General features: G+C 46.1%; 1 protein-coding gene across 1 annotated transcript in view; it reads right to left on the reverse strand.

The window, feature by feature from the left end:
• Positions 1 to 1,014: 1,014 nt before the first annotated feature.
• PNPLA7 (patatin like phospholipase domain containing 7) overlaps positions 1,015 to 25,980 on the reverse strand; it is a 126,816-nt gene continuing 101,850 nt past the window's right edge. The window contains exons 29-36 of the mRNA XM_032200228.1: positions 23,807 to 23,876; positions 21,426 to 21,542; positions 18,997 to 19,145; positions 17,393 to 17,545; positions 14,520 to 14,630; positions 8,910 to 8,994; positions 2,900 to 3,003; positions 1,015 to 1,841 (exon numbers count right to left, since the gene is read on the reverse strand). Of these exons, the coding sequence (XP_032056119.1) occupies positions 1,761 to 1,841; positions 2,900 to 3,003; positions 8,910 to 8,994; positions 14,520 to 14,630; positions 17,393 to 17,545; positions 18,997 to 19,145; positions 21,426 to 21,542; positions 23,807 to 23,876 (870 nt within the window). The 3' untranslated portion in view covers positions 1,015 to 1,760. The remainder of the gene's footprint in view (positions 1,842 to 2,899; positions 3,004 to 8,909; positions 8,995 to 14,519; positions 14,631 to 17,392; positions 17,546 to 18,996; positions 19,146 to 21,425; positions 21,543 to 23,806; positions 23,877 to 25,980) is intronic.

A 25,980-nucleotide genomic window follows, 5' to 3' on the forward strand; every position in this document is an offset into this window, starting at 1 on the left:
CTGCAACATTTTCTGTAAAATTGCATTAACCAAAATGTGCATGACAGACCCGGACGATCCTTGCAGGGAAGGTCTCTCTCACTTCCACTTCTGAGAGGGTCTGGGGGTGGAGCCAGGCTGGCTTTGGGTGGCTTCAACGGAGGAGACATGTCCCTCTGCCCAAAATGCTGACCTGGGGATCCGACACTCAAAAATACCATCTTGTGTTAGAGGAACAGCTTCCCTGGGCAAACGCTGCACGTTCACGGCTGTGATGGAGGAGAACAGGAGGCAGCACATGGGAAGCAGCTGAAGCACAGAGCACAGGTCACACTCACAGCACTTAAAACCATGGCTGTCCTCGGTGGAGCCACCAAACTTTTCTGGCCCCAGGCTGATGCACATCAGAGGGCCAGGACAGCTCAGCACAGGAGGCAGCTTCCAGGACTGTCTGTAGTGCTCTGGTTGGATGACAAATCCCCTCAAGGCAACAGCACCTAGAGCTAGCACTGAGCCGAAGAGTTCACATAAAGCAAGAATTAGCTTAATTTATCCAGCCAAGTGAAGCTATCAGCGACGACAGATGTGGGACAAGAAGAGCAAGCACCAAGGGACATCTGAACATGGCCCAACTCACACAGATTGCTGCAGGCCTCGGGGGGAGGGTGTGGGGAGAGCACTGGAGATTTCTTCCCAATACTTAATATAAAGAGTGAGTCTCACTGGAGTTAGGAATTAAAAACCAAAACCAAACCAAACCAAAACAAACAAACAAAAACCCACACATTTCTTTGCAAGTCAGACATGAGCAGAGGCAAGTTGGGTTCTTTAGGTTGTTGCTACATTCCGTGGGACTTCTGCATCCACTCACAAGTTGAGAGAACATCCCACGGAAGAAACTGTGGCTACACTTTCTTCAAGTTCAAGCAGTTTTCTGTGCTTAAAACCAGTTGTCAATAAACAGCATAAATTTACCAGCATTGGGTCCCACAAAGAGAACCTTGGCAACAACCACGCAGATATTTCAATCCAGTAGAATACCTTTATTTTTTCAGGGCAAATACAGCCAAGTAGTGGCTCCAGAGTTCACTGGCAAATGTCAGCACTATGATTTGTCAGTAAATGTTCTGCTGATGGCTTAAGGATACAGGCTAGATAGCTAGTGTTCATGTCAATTGATTTCTTGGCTTCAGATTTCAAGTTAAATACATTCAGACTGGCTCCTGTCAAAGCTCTGCTCACAAGTACCTGATCAAAAGTCACCGAGGAGTTGATTACACAGTTACCTGATTCATATGAAAAGAAAGCAATGATGCTGCGATCCACAAAATCCCTTCCTCTCTCTAATGCTGCTGCACGGAGCCTTCTCAGCAACAGACTTCAGTACATTGCTGGATGACATCCAGTTATTCTTTGGGCCTTCACAGTAAAAACAGTAACTAGAACATACCGCAGCAAAAATCAAGGCAGTGTTTGACTGCACGTTCCCACCACGTTTCTACTTTGTCAGTCTCAGAGTGATTAACAAACAGCCGCTCGTTCTGGCACCCGTACAAAGGAGCACGGCACAAGGCAGCCACCCCTCACAGAGGTCCAAGTGGCACCAGGACTTGGGCACGATGCAGATATTTGTGCTTAGTGCTGGCAGCTGAATGCCTCATACCCTGCCTGGAGAAGGACGAAAGCTTACTTAATGTCAACTAGAAGTTGCTTTCTTTTTTTAAATACATATAAATAAAAGTGGCAGTATGGACGGGATGTAGCTGTCAGTCTTCTGAGTGCTAGCCCAGCTCTCCCGTGCTTCTTGCCTGGCAGTCCAGGTCTGGGAGATTCTTGCGCTTTCTTATCTGCATATCTTCATCCTGAAGAAGAGAAAAAAAAACACAAGCTCATTCTTCAGTGTCCTCCCTGAGCTGGATAAAATCTGTCCTCTTCCCCTCATCTCTTCTTTTGTCCATCAGGCATTACCCATTAGAGATCACCCCAGCAAACAAAAATCTGTACACCATCACTTCAGCTCCCCACTCAGAACACCAAAGCCATTTACATCCTCACACTGGCAGCTGCCCAGGCTAGAAGCCTTCCCAAAACTACTCACATGTTCCCACTGAAAAAACAGTTCATCTTCAACACGAGAGGCAGCTTCAGCTTTTAAACCTGCTGGCTACTCTAGCTGGAGTAAGAAGGGCAGGAGTACGACCCTTCAGGCTGTAGGCAACATCAACTGCCTGGCCTCACAGTGCAGGTTTTCCTCAGGGTGGACCTGAGCTCCCAAAAAGTCAAATAACTTTGGTTGTAAGGGACTTTTGGGAAATATAATACAATTTCCTGCTCTACTCAGGGTTAACTAATGCCAGATCAGGTCATTCAGGGCCTTTTCTATTTGTTTTTTTGGGTATCAACAAGGCTGGAGTTTCCACCATCTCTGCATACCCCACTGCAACACCCAGCTGTGCTTTTCGTGACACCTTTCCTTGCATGCAGTCAGGATTTCCCTTCCTGCAAGCTGCACCTGCCACCTCCTGTCTTTGTGTAGTGCATCTCTGACGCTGTCTTCTCTATAAGCACACAGTTCCAGACAGCTGAAGACAGCAGGCAGGTCCCCTCTCGGCCTCTTCTCCTCCAAGCTGAAGGAAGCAGCTCCCTCATCCTCCTCGTGCCTGATGCGCCCCAGCCCTGACCCACATTGAGACCAAACCCACAAAGCCCTGAGCTCTTCACACAATGTGGCCACGTTTGCCCCACATGGCACCGCTGCAGACTGCCCACCTGAACAGCACGTGTCCTTTAGTGCCTGAACCGCACAGAAGAGCTGCTGCACAGTCTTCCTCAGCACTCCCCTCCGTGCTTCTCTGAGCAATCCTTCCTGACACCTCCACCTCGTACCCACCGCACAGCCTATTGCCAGGGCAGCACGTACCGAGTCAGAGTCTTCATCAACCTGGCTGCTTATGAAATTCACATAATCGTCCTTCTGGCTGTCCAGAACTTCTTCTTCATACTCAGTCTGGTAGTCTGATTCATCTAAAGACAGAAGAGAGAAAAAACACTGGTAAATAGGCATTCGGAGAGGCAGAGAAAGCTGGAAGAGGAATGACAGCCGTGTCTGCTGAGCACCAGCGCAGCGCAGGGTGACGGCTGGCCAGCCCTGAGCAGCTCAGTGAGCTGGGACTGCCCAAGCATCCATCACATCTCCAGCCAGATCACAGAACAAGCTTCAAACCGTGTCCTGTGTGCAAGCTATGTCCTGTGGCCCTCCACGATCTAAAGAGCCTGCAGCAAAAGCAGCGAGAGCCAAACTGCCCTCGTGAGTCTAGGGGGTGCTGCCAGGGGGAGATGCTCCCGCTCCCTGGGAGATGCTGCTCACAGAGTCGCCGCCTCTTGCTGGTCAGCCCAGCCCAGGCCTGTGAAATATCTTCAGAGGACATGGCTAGGAGATACACATCCTAACTCCTGGACATGGCTGTGGCTGTGTCCGCTGGAAACACGGACTTGCAGACATACGACAAGCTCTTCTGGTGCCAAATGCTCGCCACTGCAGAGTGATAATTATGTGTCTGACGATCTCTGGTCCACAGGGAACGGTGACATTTACATTCCCCTCCTCCCCACAGGGAACAATCGCTTGCTTTCTCTGGCAATCTCGCAGATTAACATAATCAAGGGAAGCTCAAAAACCTGACCCGTACCTTCATCTAACTCTGAGCAGCATTGCTTCTACTTCAGTCCTGAACAGCAGCTTCTGTGCTTGAGTTAAAAAACAAAAGCCATCACCTTTCTTCCAAACACCACCTCGACAATGGCATCACCACTTCTAAATGCAAGGGGGGCAGAGGGGGGGGGCGAGCCGCCTGCAGTGCATGGTAGGGGACATCAAGCAGTTTCTAGCAGACTGAATGTGTGGGGTCCTCTCATCCTTTCCCCAGCCCAGTTGCCGTGGTTGAAGAGCTGTACGCAGCCAGTAGGATAAGGTCAGGTTAAAGGAGAAACCCAGCAAAAGGCTTTTTGCCATGATGCATCACGGAGATGCACAGAGATCTCAGACGTGAGGTGAAAGGTGGCAGCAGATTCGATCCCTCAGTCACAATTTTACCAAGTACACGATAATCACGTTTCTGATCTCTGAAAGGCCGGACATCGGCACGCCACGAGCTGCTAGAGCCAGCAATAAATTAAACACAACCGTACCTCCTGCAGAGACCCCTGGCAAAGCCAGGTGCTCAGTGATGCTACCAGCGCCCCTGCCACCTATGTCCCTCAGTCCAGCTGGCTGAATCTTCAGATTTCTGTCTTCATCTCTCCTTGCCTTCCTGTCAGCCTCACTAGGATATCAGTTGTAAAACAAATTCCTGTTCACTTGGAATAAACTTTTGAACTTTGCCACTTTCAACATGTCCTCATTGACTGTTGCTGCCTGCTTTCCCCCTCCCAGCACATCCACCTCCCTGTATTCTGCTGCAGTTGCCTCAGCAGGTCCACGCTGCAGCAAAGCTTCCAGCCCTCGCCCCCGCTGTCGGGCAGGACACCGCCAGCAGCGGGACACGACACCGAGCACCTGAGCACCAAAGCCCCGACACATCAGCGCAGTCACCGCATCTTCCACAGCGTCTCCAGCAGACACCACGAGCCACTCACTGACGGGATCGGCTCTCCCACATCGATTCCATACCTGACAGCGACAAACAGCACCGGGGTGGGCGCCTATCGTGGGTCCCGACGCACCACGCAGCACAGCCGCTGCTGAGCCCCCTCCCAAGCAAGCACGAAGCCAGTGTGTACACACAGCAAAGCGAAGCGAGCTGCAGAGGGCCACCTGTCATTTGCACAGGTTCTGGCAATTCCAGAATGCAATTAAATGCCTTAAAAATGGCAGACTTTTTTTTTTTTTATTATTTAGACTGTTTTCTGACATTTTCATGAGTTAATTCACATGCACTTTCAGTTGCTGAAGAAATACCTGTTTTTCAGCTCAGTAGTGAAAAAAGTGGTTTCTGTTTAAACTGGCTTCTTGATTAAGTATTTCTTTTGGGAACAGTCAATAGCATCTGCTCCACGCTGAAGACAACAGCACAGTCTGTTCCACAGCATTTTCTTCTAACACGATAACTACACCCAACTGCTAGAACATTAGGATTCAAGACATTTGGTCAATTTTTTTCCTTTGGTTCAGAGAATCATCATTATCTTATACTAAAAGCATCACTGACAATCTTTGATAAAAACACACTGGAGAAACCAGACACTCACCTGAACAGCAAGAGATAGCACAAACAACCGTTTGTAGTTTACAGCTCCAATAAAACTGACTGCAATTAAACCCAAATCCCTTGATTTTATCAGCACTGTTCAGTATTTAACAGGTCTTTACACTGATACTAAGAACCAGGAGAGGGTTGTCCCTTCTCACATCCCTCTCACAGTAACTCCAGGTACCCAAGGACAGCGGGTGGTGCTCTTACCCACACTCCCTGAGCATCGCCTTCCTTTGCCCCCCTTGAGACTGAATCTGGGGCTCAAGGCAGCTCCAGCCCCGAGCAGCCTTGCCCTTTTACACTGCCAAGCCCCCTAGGAGCATCAGGCAGGACGAAGGCCTGACTGCCCCGTTCAGCACACCATCAGCCAAACACTTCAGCTCAGAGATGAGCTAACCTAACCAAACACAAAGAGAGACGCACGGGCAAGGCTGTCACAACAGCCAACAGCTGGTGACATTTCTTATATTTAAAGCACTCAGTAGCACGCTAGCTGCTGCCACCACCAGAAGGTGACAATCCTGACCTTAAAGAGCCAGCGAAGAGATGACACCCTGGAGAGGTCCCCCAGCCCACTGGTAGTGGAGGCAGCGTGCTCACAGCTGGAAGGTCACACAACCACTTCTCATGCCAGTGAATTGCTCTGTGATTCTGTAGCTTTTGGCATGTCTTACTAGCCTGATTTCTGCAGGCAATGCACCACGTTTGAAGAAAATCAGTGCTGTATGTCTGGAGGGTTTCTGTTTCAGCAACACACATGGGCTTTGATGTAACTCAAGGAATCTGGTAGCTCCTCACCATCTGATCTGTGTGAGGGCTTTTCAATAGGACTTTTTAAGCAGTAAATACACAGAGGGTAACCTGGTGCCCAATAACTGTCTCCCTTGAGAGGATTTGGGATGTCTCCTGCTTCAGTTGTGTTGCAAAACCAGGTGTTTCAAACCAAGATTAACATTCCTTTGTCCCAAGCACTTTTTCCAAGTGACTGTTGTTAAACTGCTCTGTTACACCACTTGGTATCTTTCAGCCATCGCACGCAGTGAGTGTGCTACCTGACCTCACACCATGGAACAGGGCCATGAGGGTGGCCTGAAGCATTATGGCCTCAGATTGTGCCAGGGGAGGTTTAGGTTGGGTATTAGGAAGAAGTTCTTCATTGAAAGGGTTGTGCAGCATCAGCACAGGCTGCCCAGGGAAGTGGTTGTGTCACCATCCCTGGAGATCTTCAAAAGACGTGTAGACGTGGTGCCTGGAGACACGGCTTGGTGGCAGACATGGCGGTGCTAGGTTAAGGGTTGGACTTGATCTTCAAGGTCTTTTCCAACCTAAATGATTTTGTGATTACTGCTTCAGAAAACGGCAAGTGGAACCTGCTGTGCAAATCACCCCAAGTGTGCGTGACTTCAGTCCTCAGCAATCCCTCCTGGCTGGGGACGTGGCCAGAGCTGCGGCTGAGCCTCCCTCGGAGGACGGCATCCGCACTGTGCTGGCCGAGGCCGCAGCTGTGCAGAACGCAATTACAGCTGAACAAAGACAAAAATCCCAATCGAGTAAGTGATTTGGAGAAGTGTTGTGATGCAGAACTGAAACACAGCCACAAGTACCGCAGCATCTCAACTGTGAAAACAGGCTTCTGTTCTCCTACATATGTTTCCCCACATGCTCACTCAGAGGGCACAGGTACCCTGGGTCCAGCACAGAGCTTCCATGACTTCCTTCTCCTCACCTCTTCCTGATGGACAGTCCCTCCATCCCTCTCCCCCCACCTTTTAAACTATTTTAATCATTTTCCTCAGTTTGTTCAAGAGAGAGAGAACGTCAGTTACATTCTGATTGACTACAAAGCCCAGGAGAAGGGGGGACATGTCAGTACAAAGGGTGAAAGGCCTTGGACTGGCACAGGCTGGCAGAGCCTCCAGATCTAAAGCCATCTCTTCTTTAGGAGAAAAGGCAGGGAAGTTTTTTCTTCATTTCTTTTTTTAGAACAAAATTATCGACAGAATTTCTTCATCTAGCCTAAGACCTGCAGTACACAATCAGGACAAGCAGAGCTCTTCTACGGTCCCTGAGGTCCGAGATCTCACTCAGGGAGGAATTTCCAGAGAGAAAAAGAAAGTTTTGCCTTTTTTTGACAGTGCCAGGTCATATACATGCTACAAGGAAGCACCCTCTCTTATTACTTGCACAGGACAAAAGCAGTTGGACCATCTTCACCAGCAGACAAATCCCGAGGCTCACCAGCACACGTGAGGAGCCACCCGACAGCCGCTGGGCCACTGCCAGGGCAGCAGTAGCCCTCCTGCCGAGCTCCGGTCACCTCTTCAGCAAGAAGCACGGGGACAATGCCACGTTCAGGGAACGCCTTTACGGCCACTGCCCATCAAAACCAGGCACAGATCCTGCAGGTACCGCGTGAAGTCACCCACAACAGGAACACAAGACTCCTCCAAGACCCGCTGTCCGTATGCACAGCTCTCTCCTGCCATCCTCCCCCTCCTCTGGAGCCTGCAACAAACATTTCAGTGTCTTCTGGGACCATGGGGCACCTGTCCCTTGCATCCCAAATACCCCATGGATATGCCCTTCCTTAGGCCAATATTTGCCATATCTACTTGAAAATTACTTATTCATGTTTAATGGCTTCACCTAGCAAAAAAAAAAATATCTTCCTAACAGGGTGAATAATCAGAAACCCTACCGGAGGAAGACCTGTCACACCACATGGGTTGAGTCTCAGCAGGACTCGGCGCCGATGCCTTAAATAACCATGTTACATGAATTCTTCAATCTTATTCACAATGGCTGTTTCAGACATTTGATTAATATTTTCTTCATAAGGCATATGATTGCAATTAGCATTTCAAATTACCACAGGGACATCTCTACAAACAGTCACAGATGGAAGGACTGCTAACTTTAGATTTTCCTCTGCAAGAACAAGAATCGGGAGGAGGGGGAGAGACTGTTTATAAAAAGCTCCGGCACTGGTAAAACGCTTGGAGATTTCAGGCCTCCAAAGCTCTGTTTGATCCTGTTAAGTGAGTCTTTGGCTGTGATATTTACAGGGAGCTGCTCCGTAGGACATGTCTGAGGCACAAAGCTCTCAAGTGCCGCCATGTAGAAGTGCAGGAGCCGTTCCTGTTCCACATTAGTTCATTAGTGCTCCCTGTAATAGCAGTGTACATAAAGCAATCAAGCCAGTGAGTCATTCCAGATTTGATTCAAAGTAGCACAAAAAGATCCTTCAGTCAAACCTTTAAATCACCCTCCTCCCATTTCAAAAGGACAAGGACCAAAGACTGAAGCCAGCACAGGGCCACGGACAGCACGAGGAGGAACGAGCGCTCGGCTTTGTGAGCGCTGACACACGCATGCGATTGCACTCAGAATTAGGCTAACTGGAAACAGGATTGCTCCCACCAGGAAAGCACACCAGACCATGCCAGTAATGCTTGGCAGCGATGTTTCACCACGGCAAGAGCACCCGAGTCCCACCCTCACCCAAGCAGAGGGGAGGCAGCCCACGACTGACACCAGAGCCAGCAGCAGCCAGCCCTCAACCACATCACAGCTTGCAGCACGGGCTGTTAAAAGAAAGCAACGAAGCAGTGAAGCTGCCAACCCCGTTGCACTGCCCTTCCTGCTGCATCGCAGCACTGGCCGGGTCCCTCGACTCACCGTCTGCCACGGGGGCTTTCACTGGCTCGATCCTGGACACGATTTCTGCCAGGTCCGTAAAAGAGGTGGTGGCACAGGTCACGTTCTGAAACACAGGATTAAGGTTTAGATATGTTACCAAATATACACAAAATATCCAATTCAAAACTGTGTAAAAATTATACTGAACAGAGAAAGCTCCAGACACAGCTTTCACCCTCGTTACTCATCGGTGAGTAATTCACAGAACAGTGACCCTGATGCATGGCCTGGCTGCAAAGATGGGATTCCCAAGAGCAAGCAGACACCGGGCAATCTCTAATGGGCCCTTCTCCATCCATGCAATATGAGACCTTATTAAAAATTTAGGAAACTATAGAAAAGGCGACAAAGACAAGAACTGTCGAGTCTGGACTTTGTGACAGACAGCATTCCTTTTGCTTGCTTGCTCTCTATCACTGTGCTGTGTGACTCTATAAAAGGGACCAGCTGGGCCAGGTGCAGCCCTCAGGGAGATTTCTCCTTCCCTCAGGAGCCTGGTGGGAGGAAGAAGGGGCCGTGGTGCCATACGTGAGCCAGCAGAGGCCCTGGGAGGCTGTGTGGACAAGTGGGCAGCAGCCAGGGGTGACCAGAACCTGCCAGGGGACCCCAGCCCTCTCAGCAAGTCAGGGGCTGGAGGTGCTGCAGCGAGCAGGAACCCAAGGCAAGAGGTCTGCCAGCAAGGAGAAGTATTTCCCACTGTAATTCCTCTTTTCAAACCCTTCCTATTTTTATTCTGTCTCACCTAAGCAGCAGGTTGAGCATTCTGGGATTTGAAGAGTTGCCTGCTTTAGTTTTTCTTCTTAAAAAAAACCAACTTTGGCATTTAAGATTTGGTTTGGCCTTCCTGTGTCCTTGACCACGAGTGAGGTGTGTGGGCCTCCCTCCCTCCCCAGGGCCAGACACAGGGTCACTGGATGGCAACTCAAACACCCTGCGCCTATTTTCAAACCAGTCGCTTTAATTAGTACAGTAGCAACCTGCCCCAGAGGAGAGCGAAGGGGAAGAGCTGGCAGGGGGCATGTTTTTGGCACTGGACTGTCAGGAATTGCTGGGACAGACCTGCCCACACACCTCCAGGCAGGGCAGGTTCCTCACACGGTGGTTTTGCGAGCAATTCTTTGCTCTTCTGGCAGGAGCACTGATACTGTGAATCACACAGCCCCTGCAGGGGTCACAGCAGAAGCCCATTACAGCTGCAGCAGATTGCTCTCAGTTGACCTTTAATCCATAACTAACTTTTGATGTAATTTAGCACAGCCTAAGCAGGGTAAGGATTCAGGACAAACAGCTGCTGGGGAGCAGGGGACAGAAAGGACCCAAAGGGAATTAAAAAAATACCTGTATGAAATGAAACAGCTGTAGCTTAGGACACACATTTTAAAATATAAAGAAGTAGAGAAACTCAGAATAAGGTCTGACCATTAAGGAACCAGCCAGAAGAGTGAGTCAGTCCTGCTTCATCGTGAACACACAACCTGAATGGTCCCAGTGAAGCATCTGCAGGCGGCCATTTCCCAGGACAGGAGGGGGAAAAAAGAGAGCAGCTACATCTTCATTTTGTGCCACATGACTAAGCAAGGGATATGCGCGAACTCTGGCCACAAAGCAGACACAGCAATGTTGGAGGCAATCACCTGCACTGTACAAATGAGGACTGTCATAAAGCAAACAGACTGGGTGCGTTCAGCACTCGCACAGATGCACCAGGCCGTCCTGGGGAGGATGCAGCAGAGCAGGGACTGGCTTCGGAGGGGAAAGAGCAGGGCGCTGTGTGAAGTGCTGAACAAAGCCTGCAGGGAACATCGCCAGAAGATGCTCTTGGAAAACTAGCATCGGCTCACATGACCCCAGAGAAAAGCTGGGAGGACAGATGAGCAGGAAGGCAATCCTAAGTGTGACCCTGCCCACGGGAGCATCTGTTGCAGTCACTGCCATACACATGATCCCATGCTAGGGAATATGACATACACATGATCCCATGGGTAAGCCTGCTAGAGGAAGCTTGGAGAGGCAGCTGCACCCCAAAGTCTTAGCACTCTGACTGGAACGCCACTTGTGGGAAACCAGGTGTCTTCCCACGCTCATTTGATGCTTTGCAAAAAAGGCATTTAATGTTTAAAAGTTTGCTCTGACTACTTTTGAGGACAAAACCACACTCCCATCAGTTAACATAAGGAAAAGAAGATTCATTTGATACCTACTCTCAAACCTTCCTGCTGCTATTTCTTCCAAGAAGGAAGAAAGTATTCTCTTTAGCATAATCTTTATTAAATAAATGAGAGGAGAAAGACAGTTACTATTGTAGTCTGCTAGATTATATTTAGCTTTGACTATGAATAACACTTCAATAGACAAAACTTCCCCGAGGAGATCCAATTTACGGTACTGCATTACTCTGCATTGGGGAAGAATAAGGGTTGTTCAAATGAACTTTATGTAAGGTTGCTGTTGTTCGTGGCTTCAGTATTTGCATTTTAAGAAAAGACAAGTAGCAACTGAATGATGAAAGCAAAGAAATATCTTAATGCTTAAATATCTGGAGATTAAATAAAAATTCAATGCTTACGACATGGAAACAAGATGAAAAGAAACCGAGCCCAGCACTCCAAGATGTTGAACACTCCAGAAATAGCTGAAGAACTAAAACACAGATCATCAAAACCTTTGCTAATGAAAGGCAAGTTAAAAATATCAGCTGTTATCCCTGGAAGATAGCACAGCTAAAGGACTTAAACGACTTTAATGGACTAAGGAAAAAGAGCTAAACACCTCAGAGAGAGCCTGCAATACTTGTTATTTTGTAGAAATAAATTTACAAAAACAAGTCATATGGAAAAAATATCTTGCTTTTTACTAGGTTCCAGAGTAGCTGGAGGAAAAAGCAGACAACTTTCTGGGTCCGTGGAATAGAGCCTGGAACTTAGCTTCAGGCTTGGGGAGCACACAAAGCTGACCAGGCGGATTGTCACGACATTCTCATGCACCCATTATTTTCATAATCTTGGTGTCTCAGCAGTCAGCACTTTCTGCCTTGTTATGCAGTGCTTACACAGAAACACAATGACAAGCTCTGTCTACAACCACTACATGACCTATTTGATCTCCATGTTGGTTGAAGTGACATAAAAAAAACAGGGTAGATTACGATAAATGTTCAAAATCCTGCATCATGCGCAGCTGTAATACCGTGATTTGACTGAAATTAGCCTGACTTATTGTGTCTCATATAATGCACAATTCTTAAAGAAGTCTGGTTTGAAAGGTACATTTGTTACAGCAGTGAAGATGTTCAAGCTTGTCACCACTGGGTGATAAAAGTTAGAGGACAAAATAGGACACACAGCCATTTCTCACACACACACACACACACACACACACACTCTTCTCCCCCTTGACTTCTCCTTACAACTATCAGCACGCACACACAAACACATACCAGCACGTAACCAGCCTGAACATCATGTGTCAGAGACAGAATAGGGGGGACCCCCTCTTCTGCAGCTCATGCATCTCCTATTGCAGGTCATCTTGCCAGTAAAAAATAAGCTGATGAGTTTTGGTGCTCCTCAAACTACTCTGAGCTTTTTTTTTTTTTCCCACAAAGCTCAGTTCCTCTGTGCTCCTGCCACAGCCGCTCACCCTGCCCATCAGCTTGGGTGGGATTCATCTTCTGATGTTACAAAGGCATCAGCACTGCTCCCCCTCATCTCCTTTCACAGGGAGGGAGCTGAGGGTGCCATCTCTCTTATCCCAGTAGAGCCATTTCCATTTCTGCAAGTGACTCACACCCTAGAAGCGCTCATCTCTCTCCTGTGACAAATGGGGGTCTAAAGGCAAAGAGCTCAGATGTGGGCATTTGGAAAAAGGAAAAAAACCTACCTCTTTTTGCTGGGCTAACATCCATCCCTTCAAGGACTGCCTTTCCTCTCCCCTTGCTCACACCATTTCTCTCCTAGGAGAAGTGCTGGAGAGCCGATCTCTGGAAGAGCTGCAAACTCTCAATGTCATTTTTCACCTCCACTGACTTTCCTTACTGAAGCTTACTACAGCTATGATACATTTTGGCAATCACTTAAAACATTGCTACTAATTTCCCTATCTCTAAAAGACAATAAAGAAGAATTACTGAGTAAAACATGAAGTCTTTTTAGCACTTGGGTTTTAAATCAAGAGGAATTTGAAGGAAGTAAGGATAATAAACCAATATATTATAATATAGTACCCAAGCCCTCAAAAAGGTGATAACTGTTTCTTAAAACCAACCAAAACTTCCCCAGAAATTCAGGCAGCCCACAGAGTTACTGGACCAGCTCTAGAGGCTAACTTAAACCCTGAAATTGTAAACCCAAGAGATTTTCATCCTACTTCTAAGTACTTCAACAACACTGCAAGCTTGCATGGAGGTGTAATAAGAGCCTTACAAAACGCCTTTCCTAGTAGAGAAGCAAGGAAGAAAAACAACAAAAAAAGAAGTCTGAGGTCTTGCAAGGATTTTAACTCTTAGCTAAAAACACAACCATGGCAAGAATTTATTTCAAGCTTTCTGGAAGCATCTGAGAACTATTTGAGTCATAGCAGGAAAGCCAACAGTGGTGGAGATCAATGCCAGAGATTCCGGCTCACATCCTCAGTGACAAGCGCTGGGCAGCTTGGGAGAGATCAGAAAGATGGAGTGGGAGAGAGACACTGCCCAGGTAGAACAGTTTCTGGTAGCAAGAACAATACCCAGGCACCACCTGAACTTTGTGGCACAAGAATAAATGACCAGCAGATCTTAAAGTTACTCGTGCCTACCCAGCTCTACTCTGAGAGGCAACCTACACATGCATTCATGCAATGGGTACAAACGTGCCTGAAACCACAGATCATCCTTCTCTCATCACCTTCTTGCAGATCAACCACCCACGGGACCTGCTGAGGCACAGCCACAGCTTCCACCCTCACGCTTGGTGGAGAAAACAGCTCAGGCAGCAGCATTCGGTGCCCTCTACCTGCCAACCCACACAGGCAAGAAGAGGATGGTGGGCACGTAAAAACCTCCACATCAGCTCTGGCTCGCAGAAAGTGCTGGTTATGGGTGAGCATCCTGCCTTTCCTCAAGTACTTGTGCTGTGCATGGTTTTGGGTTACAAACGTGGTATCAATCTGGTAGAACGAAACAGCAACAAGGAGAGCTGCCCTACAGTGCTAAGTCGTTTTGTGAGGTTTCAGAGAGCATCCTACTTGGTGAGGATATGGGTGGATCTCTGCAGGGGTATGTACGTTACATATTGGGGATGGAGATTGTTTCTTTTTAAATGTGGCTATCAAAACCACCAGGACTCTGGTAGAGCACACCTTGGCCACATGTGTACCTGCTGATCAAAGAAGTGCAGGACCTCCTCATTCATCCAGGCTCAAAGAAAGGAGTTGCTGAAAAACTGATTATACCTCTTCTGGCCTCAAAAGATTTTAACTAATAGATGCAGGCTCACAAGAAAGGACTTGAGGCAACTTTCTCCTTCTTACCCCCGATGTTTCTGGGCAGTATACAACCTGTTGTGCATCAAGTAGCTCTTGCAGAGGAGTGCATTTAAACTGAGCACTTACATCAGAAGTTTTGGATTTGCAAGTCTCTTGTCTGTCTTTTAGCATTTTGTCAAGGACTCCACTCCTGCACCAGACACCGAATACAGTTTTCCCATGCTGATATCCCACTTCCTGGAAAAAGAGAACCATGAGAAAAGAAAAAAAAAAAAGTAAAAAATTAGTAACAAAAAAACAAAAACAAACAAACACACAAAAAAACATTATTCAGGGAATCCAGATGTCTATCCCAAAGGCAGGATGCATGTTTTGATACCTTCCATCCTTAGCTAGAAAAGCCGCTCAGCCTAGCGATTAGGGGGCAATGATTAAGCAAACAAGGCGCTATTCTAAGTCTAAATGCTAACAGGATCCTTGACTCCACAGTATGTACATAAAAGCACCACCTGACAACTACTTTTACAGCAGCAGCTTCAAGCAGGTTCACAGAATAATGCCATATGCAGCTCAGTACGTGTATGCATACACCCTTCCAGCACAGGCTCTTTCTTTGGAAGAACGTAACAATGCAAATTAATCTGTGTCTTCTCCCTTCTTGGGTACAAAGAAACCCAGAAAAGAAACTCTTGGGTTCCCCTTTCTAGCAAAGAAAAGTTACTGTAGGGTACCTGGGTTGCAAAGCCTCTTTTAGCAAGGTAAGCTTAACAGCACCAAGCACACGAGTCATTTTGCTGGAGCAGACACAGTGGCAGATGCACAACAGAAAAACCACAAACTCTACATCCCAGTACTTTATAAAGAAGCTTACACTTGGAATAGTAAAGTGGCACTATGTCACTAGCATGTAAACAACTGGAAAAATAATTGTTCTGAGTTTTATTTTATTTTATTTTATTTTTCCCTAGCGAGGCCATAGAAATGGTGATTAACAATTAAATTGAAAGGACGGAGCAACAGGTGTTGGGAACCCCAGATTCTATTTCCAGCTCTCGCAGTGGCAGCCACACTAAGCCTCCCACTTGCATGGTCACTACAGGTGCTGGAAGCAGCCCTGGCCGAGCTGGTATTGTTTCCCAACTGTTTTTTGGATAGAATTCAAAGCGGAGCAAGCACTTACAGTGGAATTCACCTTTCAATCCATCACAGCCTCTCAGCCTAGGCTGGATGTGATTGCTCAGAAGGAAAAGGGACCTGACAGGTCTATGACTTGCTGGATCAGATTGATCCCAAGTATGCAAAAGAACCCAAGCTTCAGGAAATGACACGCAGCCACCTTATCACTACAGGCAGATACAGAACAGAGATTTTGTTCCTGAGGAAGGGAGGATTTTTGTTCTTTTGAACACACCGGATTGTGTTCAAAATGGGCAGCTACATGGTGCCCATTTCTATTTTCTGGACTATCCAGGTACATAGCCGAAAATAAAAATACAACAACAAAACAAACACACGCTATTTCATAGCCTGTAATGATAAAGGAATGCCTAGAATGCCCTTTGAGGTCAGCACAGTGTAAAGCTCCCCCCGGGACAAAGCTTATTTAGCTACACTGTAGGAAATGAAAACCCAGGAGGGTGCTGCCCTCTGTACCCATAACATCTTGTACCAAGAACTTGCTCAAAGAAAGTGACACATTTGGGAAATTGCACTTTCCTCAAGTTCTTAATTCCACTGAGAAAAAATTGCCTGGTGTCTTCAAATCTCTTTAATGACAGCAAATTAGACAGAACAATGATTTGACAGCTTACTGTTACTTACTGTTACCGCAATGATCTATCAGACCTGTTTGTCAAGGTTTGAAAAAGGGCCAGAACACCGCTCCTATGCTCCTATTTAAACAGGGAAGCCTCAGGTCCCCTGCTGAGGGGACAGAGCTGTTTACCCAGGAGCTATGACATCAAATATCCTTGGGAAAATATTTATACTGGGGAAATCAGCTGGTGGCTTTGAATAGCTGCTCTTTGTTCCTAAGTACTCTCTCAAATGTAAATCTGCAGGGCTTAATTGCATTACTGTTTTTGCTCAGTATTTATAAAGACAATATTAGGGAACAATGTTGAGAAAGCAATCTGCAGCCTAATGAGTGTTGTTGGTTCTCAACACATCTGTAAAGGAGAACTGCTCAAAGGTAAATTGGCATTTCTCCCTCCTCCTGAACACAGAAGATATTTGCACAGCTGAAGCAAAGAATGGAAAAAGACAGTAAAATAACTTCCTTGACAAGAGACAATGAGCCAAAATTGCTATCATTCCCTCAAATCAGGCAGAAATGTTTTGGTTTTGAATGCTGGATTATGTCACCAAGATAATTCAACTGCACATCTGGAGTCAGTTCTCATGCTGATTTCCGATACACATCTTTGGGATTTAGTTTTTGTAACCTGGTACTACCCTTTTACCACGTCCTTCCACTGACATTGGTGCCATTTTCCTGATATGCTATCAGGTGTGGAGGAATTGTGGATGATATGTTTTATTAATAGAAGTGTTGAAATGTTAGCTGAGTCAGGTATTTTAGTATGTTACCCTCCATTTCAATGATTCACAGCCTCCCCACAGATTTCTTCAAATCTTTCATCTGACAACAAGCTACACAATCAAGTAAGAGAAACGACACCATTTGACAAACCACAACTGCCCAAAGCAGCTCGGACACCAAAGAGTTTTTACTAAGCAGCTGAGTAAGGACTGACATAAGATAGCAAGGCAACTGATCTGTTCACAGGTTATTATATAATCACAATTATTAACTCGATTTCTACTGTTAATCCAACCTCACAGTCATGGTATCATTCCGTGGTATTATTTAGTGTCAATTATTCACTCTGTGCCAACTGACTTCTCTTACTCTTATTAGATATTAATTAGCACCACAAAGCAGTAGACTTCTGCAGAATGTCAGTATGGGGGAACTGCCTTCCCCAAGATGCACTTACACAGATTTCATCAAATTTCCCAAATTCCAGGGTGCCGTATCGGTCAATGGGTGGCCGTATATACTCGCAGTACTCGCTGTTCTTCACCATCTCCAGCTGCCGCACGCAGCACACGTATGCAAGCCGTGTCTGGATCTCTGCCATATTCAGCACCTGCCAACCAGGACAGACGTACCCATCATGATTAATTCAGAAATTTCATTTCAGAATATGTTCTGTATTCACAGTGGAGAGAAAGCAAGTTATCCATCAAGCTTATTCCAAAAGCACACAGAAGCCTGCTGAAGCCTTCACACATCAGCACCTCCATCTGTTTCCCAGGCAGTGTGGACAGCCAACAAAGTCTCCAAAGTCAGACACATCGCTGCAGCACAAGGTTGAATTGAGTCTTCCATTTCAGGATGTAGTGAACTTCAGAAAAAGGTTTGTGCTTCGCTGAGAGATCCTTCATCACTGATTTCTGCCTTGATCACTACTGTATCAGAGCAGGGATTTCTCGGAACCACGGAATCATTGAGATTGGCAGGGACCTTTTGATACTCTCTGGTCCAAGCCCCTTATACTCAAGCATGGTCAGCTACAGCAGGCTGTCCAAGACCATGTCCACCTGGGTGAGAACACCTCCACAGAGACTCTACAGCCTCTCTGGGCAACCTTTTGTGGTGTTTCACAACCCTCACAAATCTAAAAATAAATTTCTAAAAAAATGGAATCCCATGTGTTTTCATTTGTGACTATTGCCATTTGGGCAGTCGCAGTATTTCACAGGGCACTACTGAGGAGAGTCAGAGTCTTTCATTTCCCCAGCCAGACATTCCCACTACATGCTGGGAGCAGCACCATCAGCTCTGCCAAGACTGAGCAGGACACTCAGCTGCACCAGCTCCAGAAAGGATGTCAGGCCACTTCTCAGGGAGACGAGACCTTTTCAGGGAAGAGATTTATTACAGAAGAATAACTTGAGATTACAGAGCAATACCCACAGGTTGTAATATTTCGCCTAACTTTGGGAAGCAAGGTTTTTATTTCCAATTGCAAAATGGGAACACATTAATCACAGTGGGTAAATGAAAAAACAGCATTCACTTTGGGGAGCGCTGCAGGGCCAGATAGCTTAGGAAATGCAGAAGAATACTTAATAGAGTTGGCTGACTGCATTCAACAAGAAAAAAAAAAATCATACTCTGCAGCCCAGTGTTTATGAGTAGTAGTTGTACTGTTAATTACTGCCTAGCACTAAAACCTCCCTAGTCAGCCATCTAGAGACATTAGGATAGAAACACTGAACTGGACTAAGTTATTACTTTTATTGGTGAAATCTGTAAATTCTGACTTTATCAAAACTAACCACACCTACAGGTTTCTGTGCTCTAACAATTTATGACCTTCTGCAGCCCCATTCTGCGGAGCGGGGCTCTACCCTCTCCCCCGATGCTCTGTTTCCTTTGGTGTCAAGGCACTGCCCAGCTTTCTTCATCCATCAGTATGAGCTCAAATCCAAGAAACAACATGGCCTGTTACCAGGCTTGCTCTCTGAATAACCAAGGGAATGCTTCCTGCTCTGCACATAAAAATAGCGGTGATTGCAATGAAGTCTGCAATACCTTGACTTTCTCAGCCAGGGGATTCCACCTCTTCCAGAGCAGCCACCAGCCAGACAAGCAGTCGCCATAGTTGGTGAGGTCGGTCTCATCTTGGCTCCCCACATCGATCGCTATCACCACCTTTGCCCCCATGGACTTTGCAACATCAGCTAGTGGGAAAGAAGGTCACATCAGTACACTTTCCAATATTGATGTCAACTCTGGTGCTGCACAGCTAAACTTATATATACTCTCTAGCTGTATGCATGTAACTTGACATCATACCTACCACAAGCCATCTCTTTGAACAGCTTCAGTTTGCAGCAACTCCGTTGAGAAACTGTTTCCCTGAGGAAGCTCCTACCCCACATGCTCTATTTGAGCTACGAGATCCCACTGTGCACCAAAGTGAGCCCCTACATAGCAGCAGGGTGAGTTCACATCGCTGAACCACTGGTAAACATCACGTATGGGGGAAGCTTTCCCCCACATGAGCAGGCTGACCTGACTCACCAACGCCACACTGCCACCAAAACCAACGCGAAGGAAGCAGCAAACCTGTGTGGCAGGGAACAGAGGAGAGAAGCGAGGACACACACACAGCACAAGTCCACAGTTACACCAGACTACTTAAAGCATGGCAAGTCCCATATGAACAAAGCCCTGGGGAACCCAGAACAATTGGTAATGGCCTTAAAGAGGAGAGTCAGCAGTGCAGAGGTGCAAACCTGCAGAGAGAAGACAAAGAGAAGGAGCAGCAAAGGAACCCAACAGCAAAGAGAGGCTGGGAGAATTTCAGTCTACAAAAAGCCTTGGGATCCAAGAGAAAGATTTGCATTTGAAGTTAGAGAGACATGAGGCAACATTTCCTACTTCAAGGTCAGTAGAATAAGGACTAGCTCCAGCCTTTGGATATGGGTGAGAATTTAGGGAAGTGCCAAAGGAGGGAAAAGAAGGACACACACCTTACAGAATGAATTTATACTCCTTCCACACCCCCAGAGTCCAAGATAGTTGCAGTTTCCAGAATAGTTATGCGTAGGAAAACCACAGCTCTGAAGAGCCAATTTAGGTGCTTAATTTAGACACTTATTTAAATCAGATCTGTTCTGTAACTTGTACTTCTATTACTGGGCTGGTTCAGTCTATTCATCTCTTCCACCCAGTGTCACCTGTATATATGCTCCGTGCACTCTTCCAATATATACAGGTGAAAACAGTGTCTTGGTTTGCAATTCATGGTTTTGCTTACAGACACACACCCCGAATGTCAAATGCAGATTTTGGGGGGGTATATTTTGTGTTCTTCCTATTTCTGCTTCTCAGGCAAACACAGCCCTGATGAGGAAATACAGTCTGGGTTTGTCTTGAACATGCAAAAGCATTAGGATGCTCAGATGTAGTCTCTAACTTGGATTTCTTTCTGTTTGTACACAAACTGAAATGGCACCATACATTCTTTCCTGTCTTGGCCATCCCACTGACCCACCTACCTTCCAATGCTTTCTGACCACAGTGACAGCCCTGACACAAAACACATCCCAGATAAGCGCAAATTAATTCAAGCACCTTGATCCCTTTTGGGTTCAGCCCTCAGATCAACCCTTGCTCCACATCAGCACTCATACACCACACAATTCCACCTCTGCCACATACTCGCAGCTAACCAAAACCCCAGCTGCACCCTTCAGGCTCTGGGCGCTGAGCTCAGCCCCTAGCCCTGTCCCCTCCAGGCTGGGAGGATGAAGCTGGCATCTGTCAGAGGAGCCCCCACTGGCACGAGGCTGCCCACTCTTTCCTCTCAAGCACAGTTTGTGCATCCTGCCAGCTCTTCAGGGAGGCACACTGGCAGACTTGCTCTCAAGAATAGACATCTGATTTAACAAAGCTACTCAAAATACTCACTGCTTCAATTCTGCGCCTACGTTACAGTTAAAACTCACAACTGGACAATAAAGAAAAGAGAATTTTACTACGCTGTTTTCAATATCAACAGTCATTTACTTTCAACAGTCCTCCAGCGAGTGCTCTGATGCACATGTTCTACTAACACAGGCACCAGGCTGAATAATGAAGAACTAATACTCTTGCTTTCTCTGAATTAGTTCCTATTCAAGTGATACTTTTGAAAAGAAGCACAAAGATAAACTATATACATGCAGTTTAATTTCTGCTCTCCTTTCAGTGAGCACTAAATTGGAATTATATTTTTGGAATAGAAATATTAGGAAACAGTTCATAACAAAGAACAGTCTTAATAAAGCCTTGGTAAAGCAAACACCTAGGAAACTGAGAACAATGACTCCTGGTAGCCATCACGAGATTAAAGGTGTCTGCAATGTTTGTCCTTGTTTCTTTTTTTGGGAAAATAATCACAAGGGCAAAGTTCTGCAGACTGTATGACAGGATGTATTCTCAGTAACTCCTTCCCACCCGATCCATACACCTACCGGGAAGGTTGTTGATATAACCTCCATCCATCAGGAGATGCCCATCCTTCGGGTCACAGAGCGGAGGCATGTACCCAGAGAGAGACATGCTGGCACGGATGTACCTCCACAGAGAGCCTGCAGGAACAAGGAGGGGGGAATGGCAACAGCATTAACACACTGCCACAGCGATGGGGTAGGCTTTCACACTCCTTACAGTAACCAGGAGATAGAGGTTCTCCTGAGAATACTATTAGAAAGTTATTAAAGCAGTTTATTATTTTCTATACCATAATCCTGGCTAGGGGAAAAGAAAGGCCATTCAGACCTACAGTCAGGCAAAGGCCTTAGGAAACAGTTTTAAGCACATGCCTCATATTCATTGCCTTTAAAGAGATTTCAGCATATGCCTGACTGCAGGGATCATCTTTAGTGCTTTGTTGAGCTTACACTGATACGGAAAGGAAAAGGCTTCTCCTGGGGACAAAGGAATAGAAGAAATAAGCAGATTGAAGTGCAGCTAAAGCCATTATGCTCTACAAAGATCCACAGAAAACAGACTTTTAGCAGGAGTTTAGCAGGAGCTGAACATGAAAAATACTGATTGCAGAAGCCCAGAAATTCTGCTTTCCCTGCTCTGCAATAAGCAAACGTTTTCACCTATAGAACTAGTGCAAGTACACAGTGATGATCTTATCTCTTCTGAGGACATTTCTGTTAACAGTACTGTAATGAAGAAAGTTAAAATCTTTTAAGCTGTTAGAAACAAAGTTTAATCAAGTAGAAATTGATTGGATCTGTTTCCTTTAAGCCATTCTGCTTCAAGGGTCTTATTTACTGATTTTTCTCCTTGTAACATTTGCAACAGCTGAATTTGGATGACACTATAGTTCCAAAGATGCCAGTAATCTTGTTTAAGAAGTTAGCAATTTTGTTTAAGAAGTCAATCTTTAAAATATCCAAAATACATAAGAACTATAACGATGGCTCAGTTCTCATTAGTTACCTACTTGATGTTTCAAACAAGCCCCTCTTTCCAGCAAACTGGGAATTGACTTTTTTTTGCTTTGCTTTTTAAAAACCATGTAACGGTTCTTTTTATAATTGTAACCTAAACACTCCTCCTGCTTAGCATAGGTCAATGCTGGCAAGCTTGTTTTTTATTATTAATAGTTCTAGTCCAGTTGGAACTTCTACAGAAGAAAAATGCTGACTTGTTGAGTTATTCACAGTTACCCAGCACCCTATGCACTTTGGCACACGCTTGAGTTAGCAACCTATTTAGCAGCTGCAGTGGTTAGGATTTTAATTGCATTAAGGGGGGCTTCTAGGGAAGCTTGTGATCCAAGTCAGGACTGCTCTCCTCCCTCTCTGACTCCAGCCACCCTTTGCAGGAGAGTTTTTTTGTTTGTTTGTTTGTTTGTTTGTTTTGTTTTGTTTTGTTTTTCTCAACCCATTTTGATCAGAGCAATTCCTGGTCACAGGTGCTACTGTCAGTGTTCGCAGGAAGCAGGGGCAAGCAAATAGGTGGAGTGAGTTTCTTCATCTACATCTTGGCTTAACCTGCTGTAGAACTAGAAAATAATGTCTAAGAAAGGTTAATCTTTTTCTGCTTGTTTTAGCTCCCTTGGTTGTCCTAAGACAACAATACCCCGGGGTCAGCAGCAGTTTAAGGGTTCTGAGAGCCCCACGCTGGCTGCAGGAATGGATAGCCTTACCTGGTGGACAGCCAGCTCAGAAGATAACAGAGGCATGGCAGCAAAGGTTTCACCTGCCCACAGAAATATCTGCGGCACCCTGAAGGCTTGTGCTGTTTTCACTGAAGCCTGAGTCACTGCACCATTACCCCAAATAGCCAGACAAAAGCTAAAGCAAGTATCCCACAGGGCTGCCACCACATCAAGAAAGCAGAGCAGACAGCTCAGATCTTTCTCCTCTGTTCAGTCACTGTAAGGCGAATTACAGTTTTCCACCAGAGAAACACGGAGGCCTGGACACAAATGACAACCTAACCCAGCTTCTGCTTCAGCCACAGGAGTCTCTTTATTGGGAATACATCTTCATTTATGGGGAATTTGAAACTTAAAACGTGTTTGTTACATTAATTCTGATTTATGGTTAGGACACCTGCACTTCACAGAATGCTTTAAGGGAACAGAATGGTGCCAACGGAGCCATTTGCTCTCTAAACAGTGAATTCAGCGTCTCAGTTAATTTCTTCCCCACAGCTCTGCTCCTTGTTATGTGTACTGTCATAGGCTGGTGCTCAGCAAATAACAGAGGAGGGGGAAACAAAAGGAAAGGCAAATTGAAAGAGGATGAAAACCATAGGAACAAGGGGTAGCACTTCAGTCTCACATCCCTGTTTAGGGCGCGCTGCAGGAGGCTGCCTGCACACTTACCGTCGGTGTGGACCCTCATTGTTGAGGCAGTGATGTCAGTTGTAATGGTGAAGTAAGGAATCCACAAATCCTGCAACAGAAGAGGGCCTAATTTTACCAAATCTGTAACCTTGCACTTAAACTAAAACCTGTGCCTAATACAGAAGCCAGTGACAACCCCTGCATCTAGACAGGGCTGGAGACGCAAGTGGAGAAAAATCCATCAGTTTTGTGTTTAAGCTTATAAATTTGTTTCTTATGCAAATACCTCAGGCAGAACCAAGGCAGAAAAATAATTACTTTAATAGCAAAAAGCACTTGTTCCAGAAGTTCCAGAAGACTGTACATCATACAGAAGGTAACAGAAAGCTCATACTAGGAGTTTATCTTTTTTGATATCTGCTGTTCTTTAAAATGAAGTTTTTTTGGGTTTGGTTTGTTTGTTGTTGTTGGTTTTTTTCTTCCACCCTTGCTTCACTTCCTGCAATACCAGAGCCCAAGACAAAATGAGGGAAGAACATGAGTTCTGACCCTCTTTGAGCAATGTTCTTCCACTGTAAATGACTTTTATGTTGTACTGTATGGTGATGAAGTCATTTCAGCAGGAGATACGGAGTAATGCTGCTGAGACCCAAAGCTGCCAAGAGGCAAAGATGACAACACAAAGTTTTGCAGCATTACTTACTGGAACATCCTGCAAGGCTGATTTTCAAGAATAACCCAAAAGCTGCTTGAGATACTGCAGCGTAAAATAGCAGTCAGGAATGTGATACATAACCTACCTAATAAGCAGGATAATACACAAAAAGAGAACAGACTTGTAAAGGACTTGGCTAGCTTGTTCAACAGAAGCTAGACAAAACCAAGCAGCCCTGTTCCTGGGTGGGGGAGTTTTCCTTTGCGTCTCAGTGCCTGTACTCACACCCTGCTAGCTGGAAAAATGGAATGGGAGGCAGCTTCCCAACTGCACAGGAGCTTGTTGGAAAGAGGACATTTTGGAAAGTCTTTGTGGTGCCTAGTAAAAGGGCAGCCTGCAAAGGCAAAGGAGGACTTGTCTGAACAAACATTACTTATGCCAAGAGAACAACAGCTGATAGTTCTCCGTCAATCACACAAAGCTGAATCTAGACTGAAGAGGTAAACTTGCTTTCCCATCCATGCAGCCTCAGATGCTTCACACAGGGTAAGGCATCCGAACCTTCCCTGGCACAGCTTGGATTAGCCAAGCAAGGCTTTGGACTACAGCTGCCAGCACAAGCTGAGAAGTACTCCCCCTTTAGCACTTCTGGTGCAAACTTTTTGTGCTGTTCAACAGGAAATTGTGAACTGCCGAGGTGTCTTTTTTTTCTTTTTCTTTTTTTTTCTTCTTCTCCTCCTCCTCCTAGTGAGTTTAATCTCTTAAGCAGCTCTGTGAAGATGGTGGAATTGAGGAGAACTAACAGATGCTGCACAAGTATTACAATCCATCTGGTATAAATGCCACAGGAGGGGCGGACGAATAAAGTGTGACTACAGGAGTATTAGGGGTGCCTCTCTGCACTAAAGATATTCCGATGATCACAGATCTCAGTGCATCAACCACATTTTAAGCAAAAATACAGGAACAGGGAAAGAAGCCTAAGCTACGCTTCCTTGCATATTCATGCATGAAGGGAACCAAATCACAACCTATTATACACTCAAAGATGGCATTTCATACATAGTTTCACAGAATCACAGAATTGAAGGGGTTGGAAGGGACCTCGAAAGATCATCGGGTCCAACCCCCCTGCCAAAGCACGTTCCTTAGAGCAGGCTGCCCAGGTAGGCATCCAGATGGGCCTTGAATATCTCCAGGGAAGGAGACTCCACAACCTCCCTGGGTAGCCTGTTCCAGTGCTCCGTCACCCTCACCATGAAGAAGTTCTTTCACATGTTGGTGCAGAACTTCCTGGGCTCCATTTTGTGGCCATCGCCCCTTGTCCTGTCCCCACAGAACACTGAAAAGAGGTTGGTCACATCCCTCTGTCTCCCACACCTCAGGTATTTATACATATTGATGAGATTCCCCCTCATTTTCTTTTCTCCAGGCTGAACAGACCCAGGTCTCTCAGCCTTTCTTCCTACGGATGATGCTCCAGGCCCCGTATCATCTCTGTGGCCCTCTGCTGGACTCTTTCCAGGAGATCCCTGTCTTTTTTTGTACTAGTGAGCCC

Source organism: Aythya fuligula, chromosome 19 (genome assembly GCF_009819795.1).
Source record: "Aythya fuligula isolate bAytFul2 chromosome 19, bAytFul2.pri, whole genome shotgun sequence".
Taxonomy (NCBI): domain Eukaryota; kingdom Metazoa; phylum Chordata; class Aves; order Anseriformes; family Anatidae; genus Aythya; species Aythya fuligula.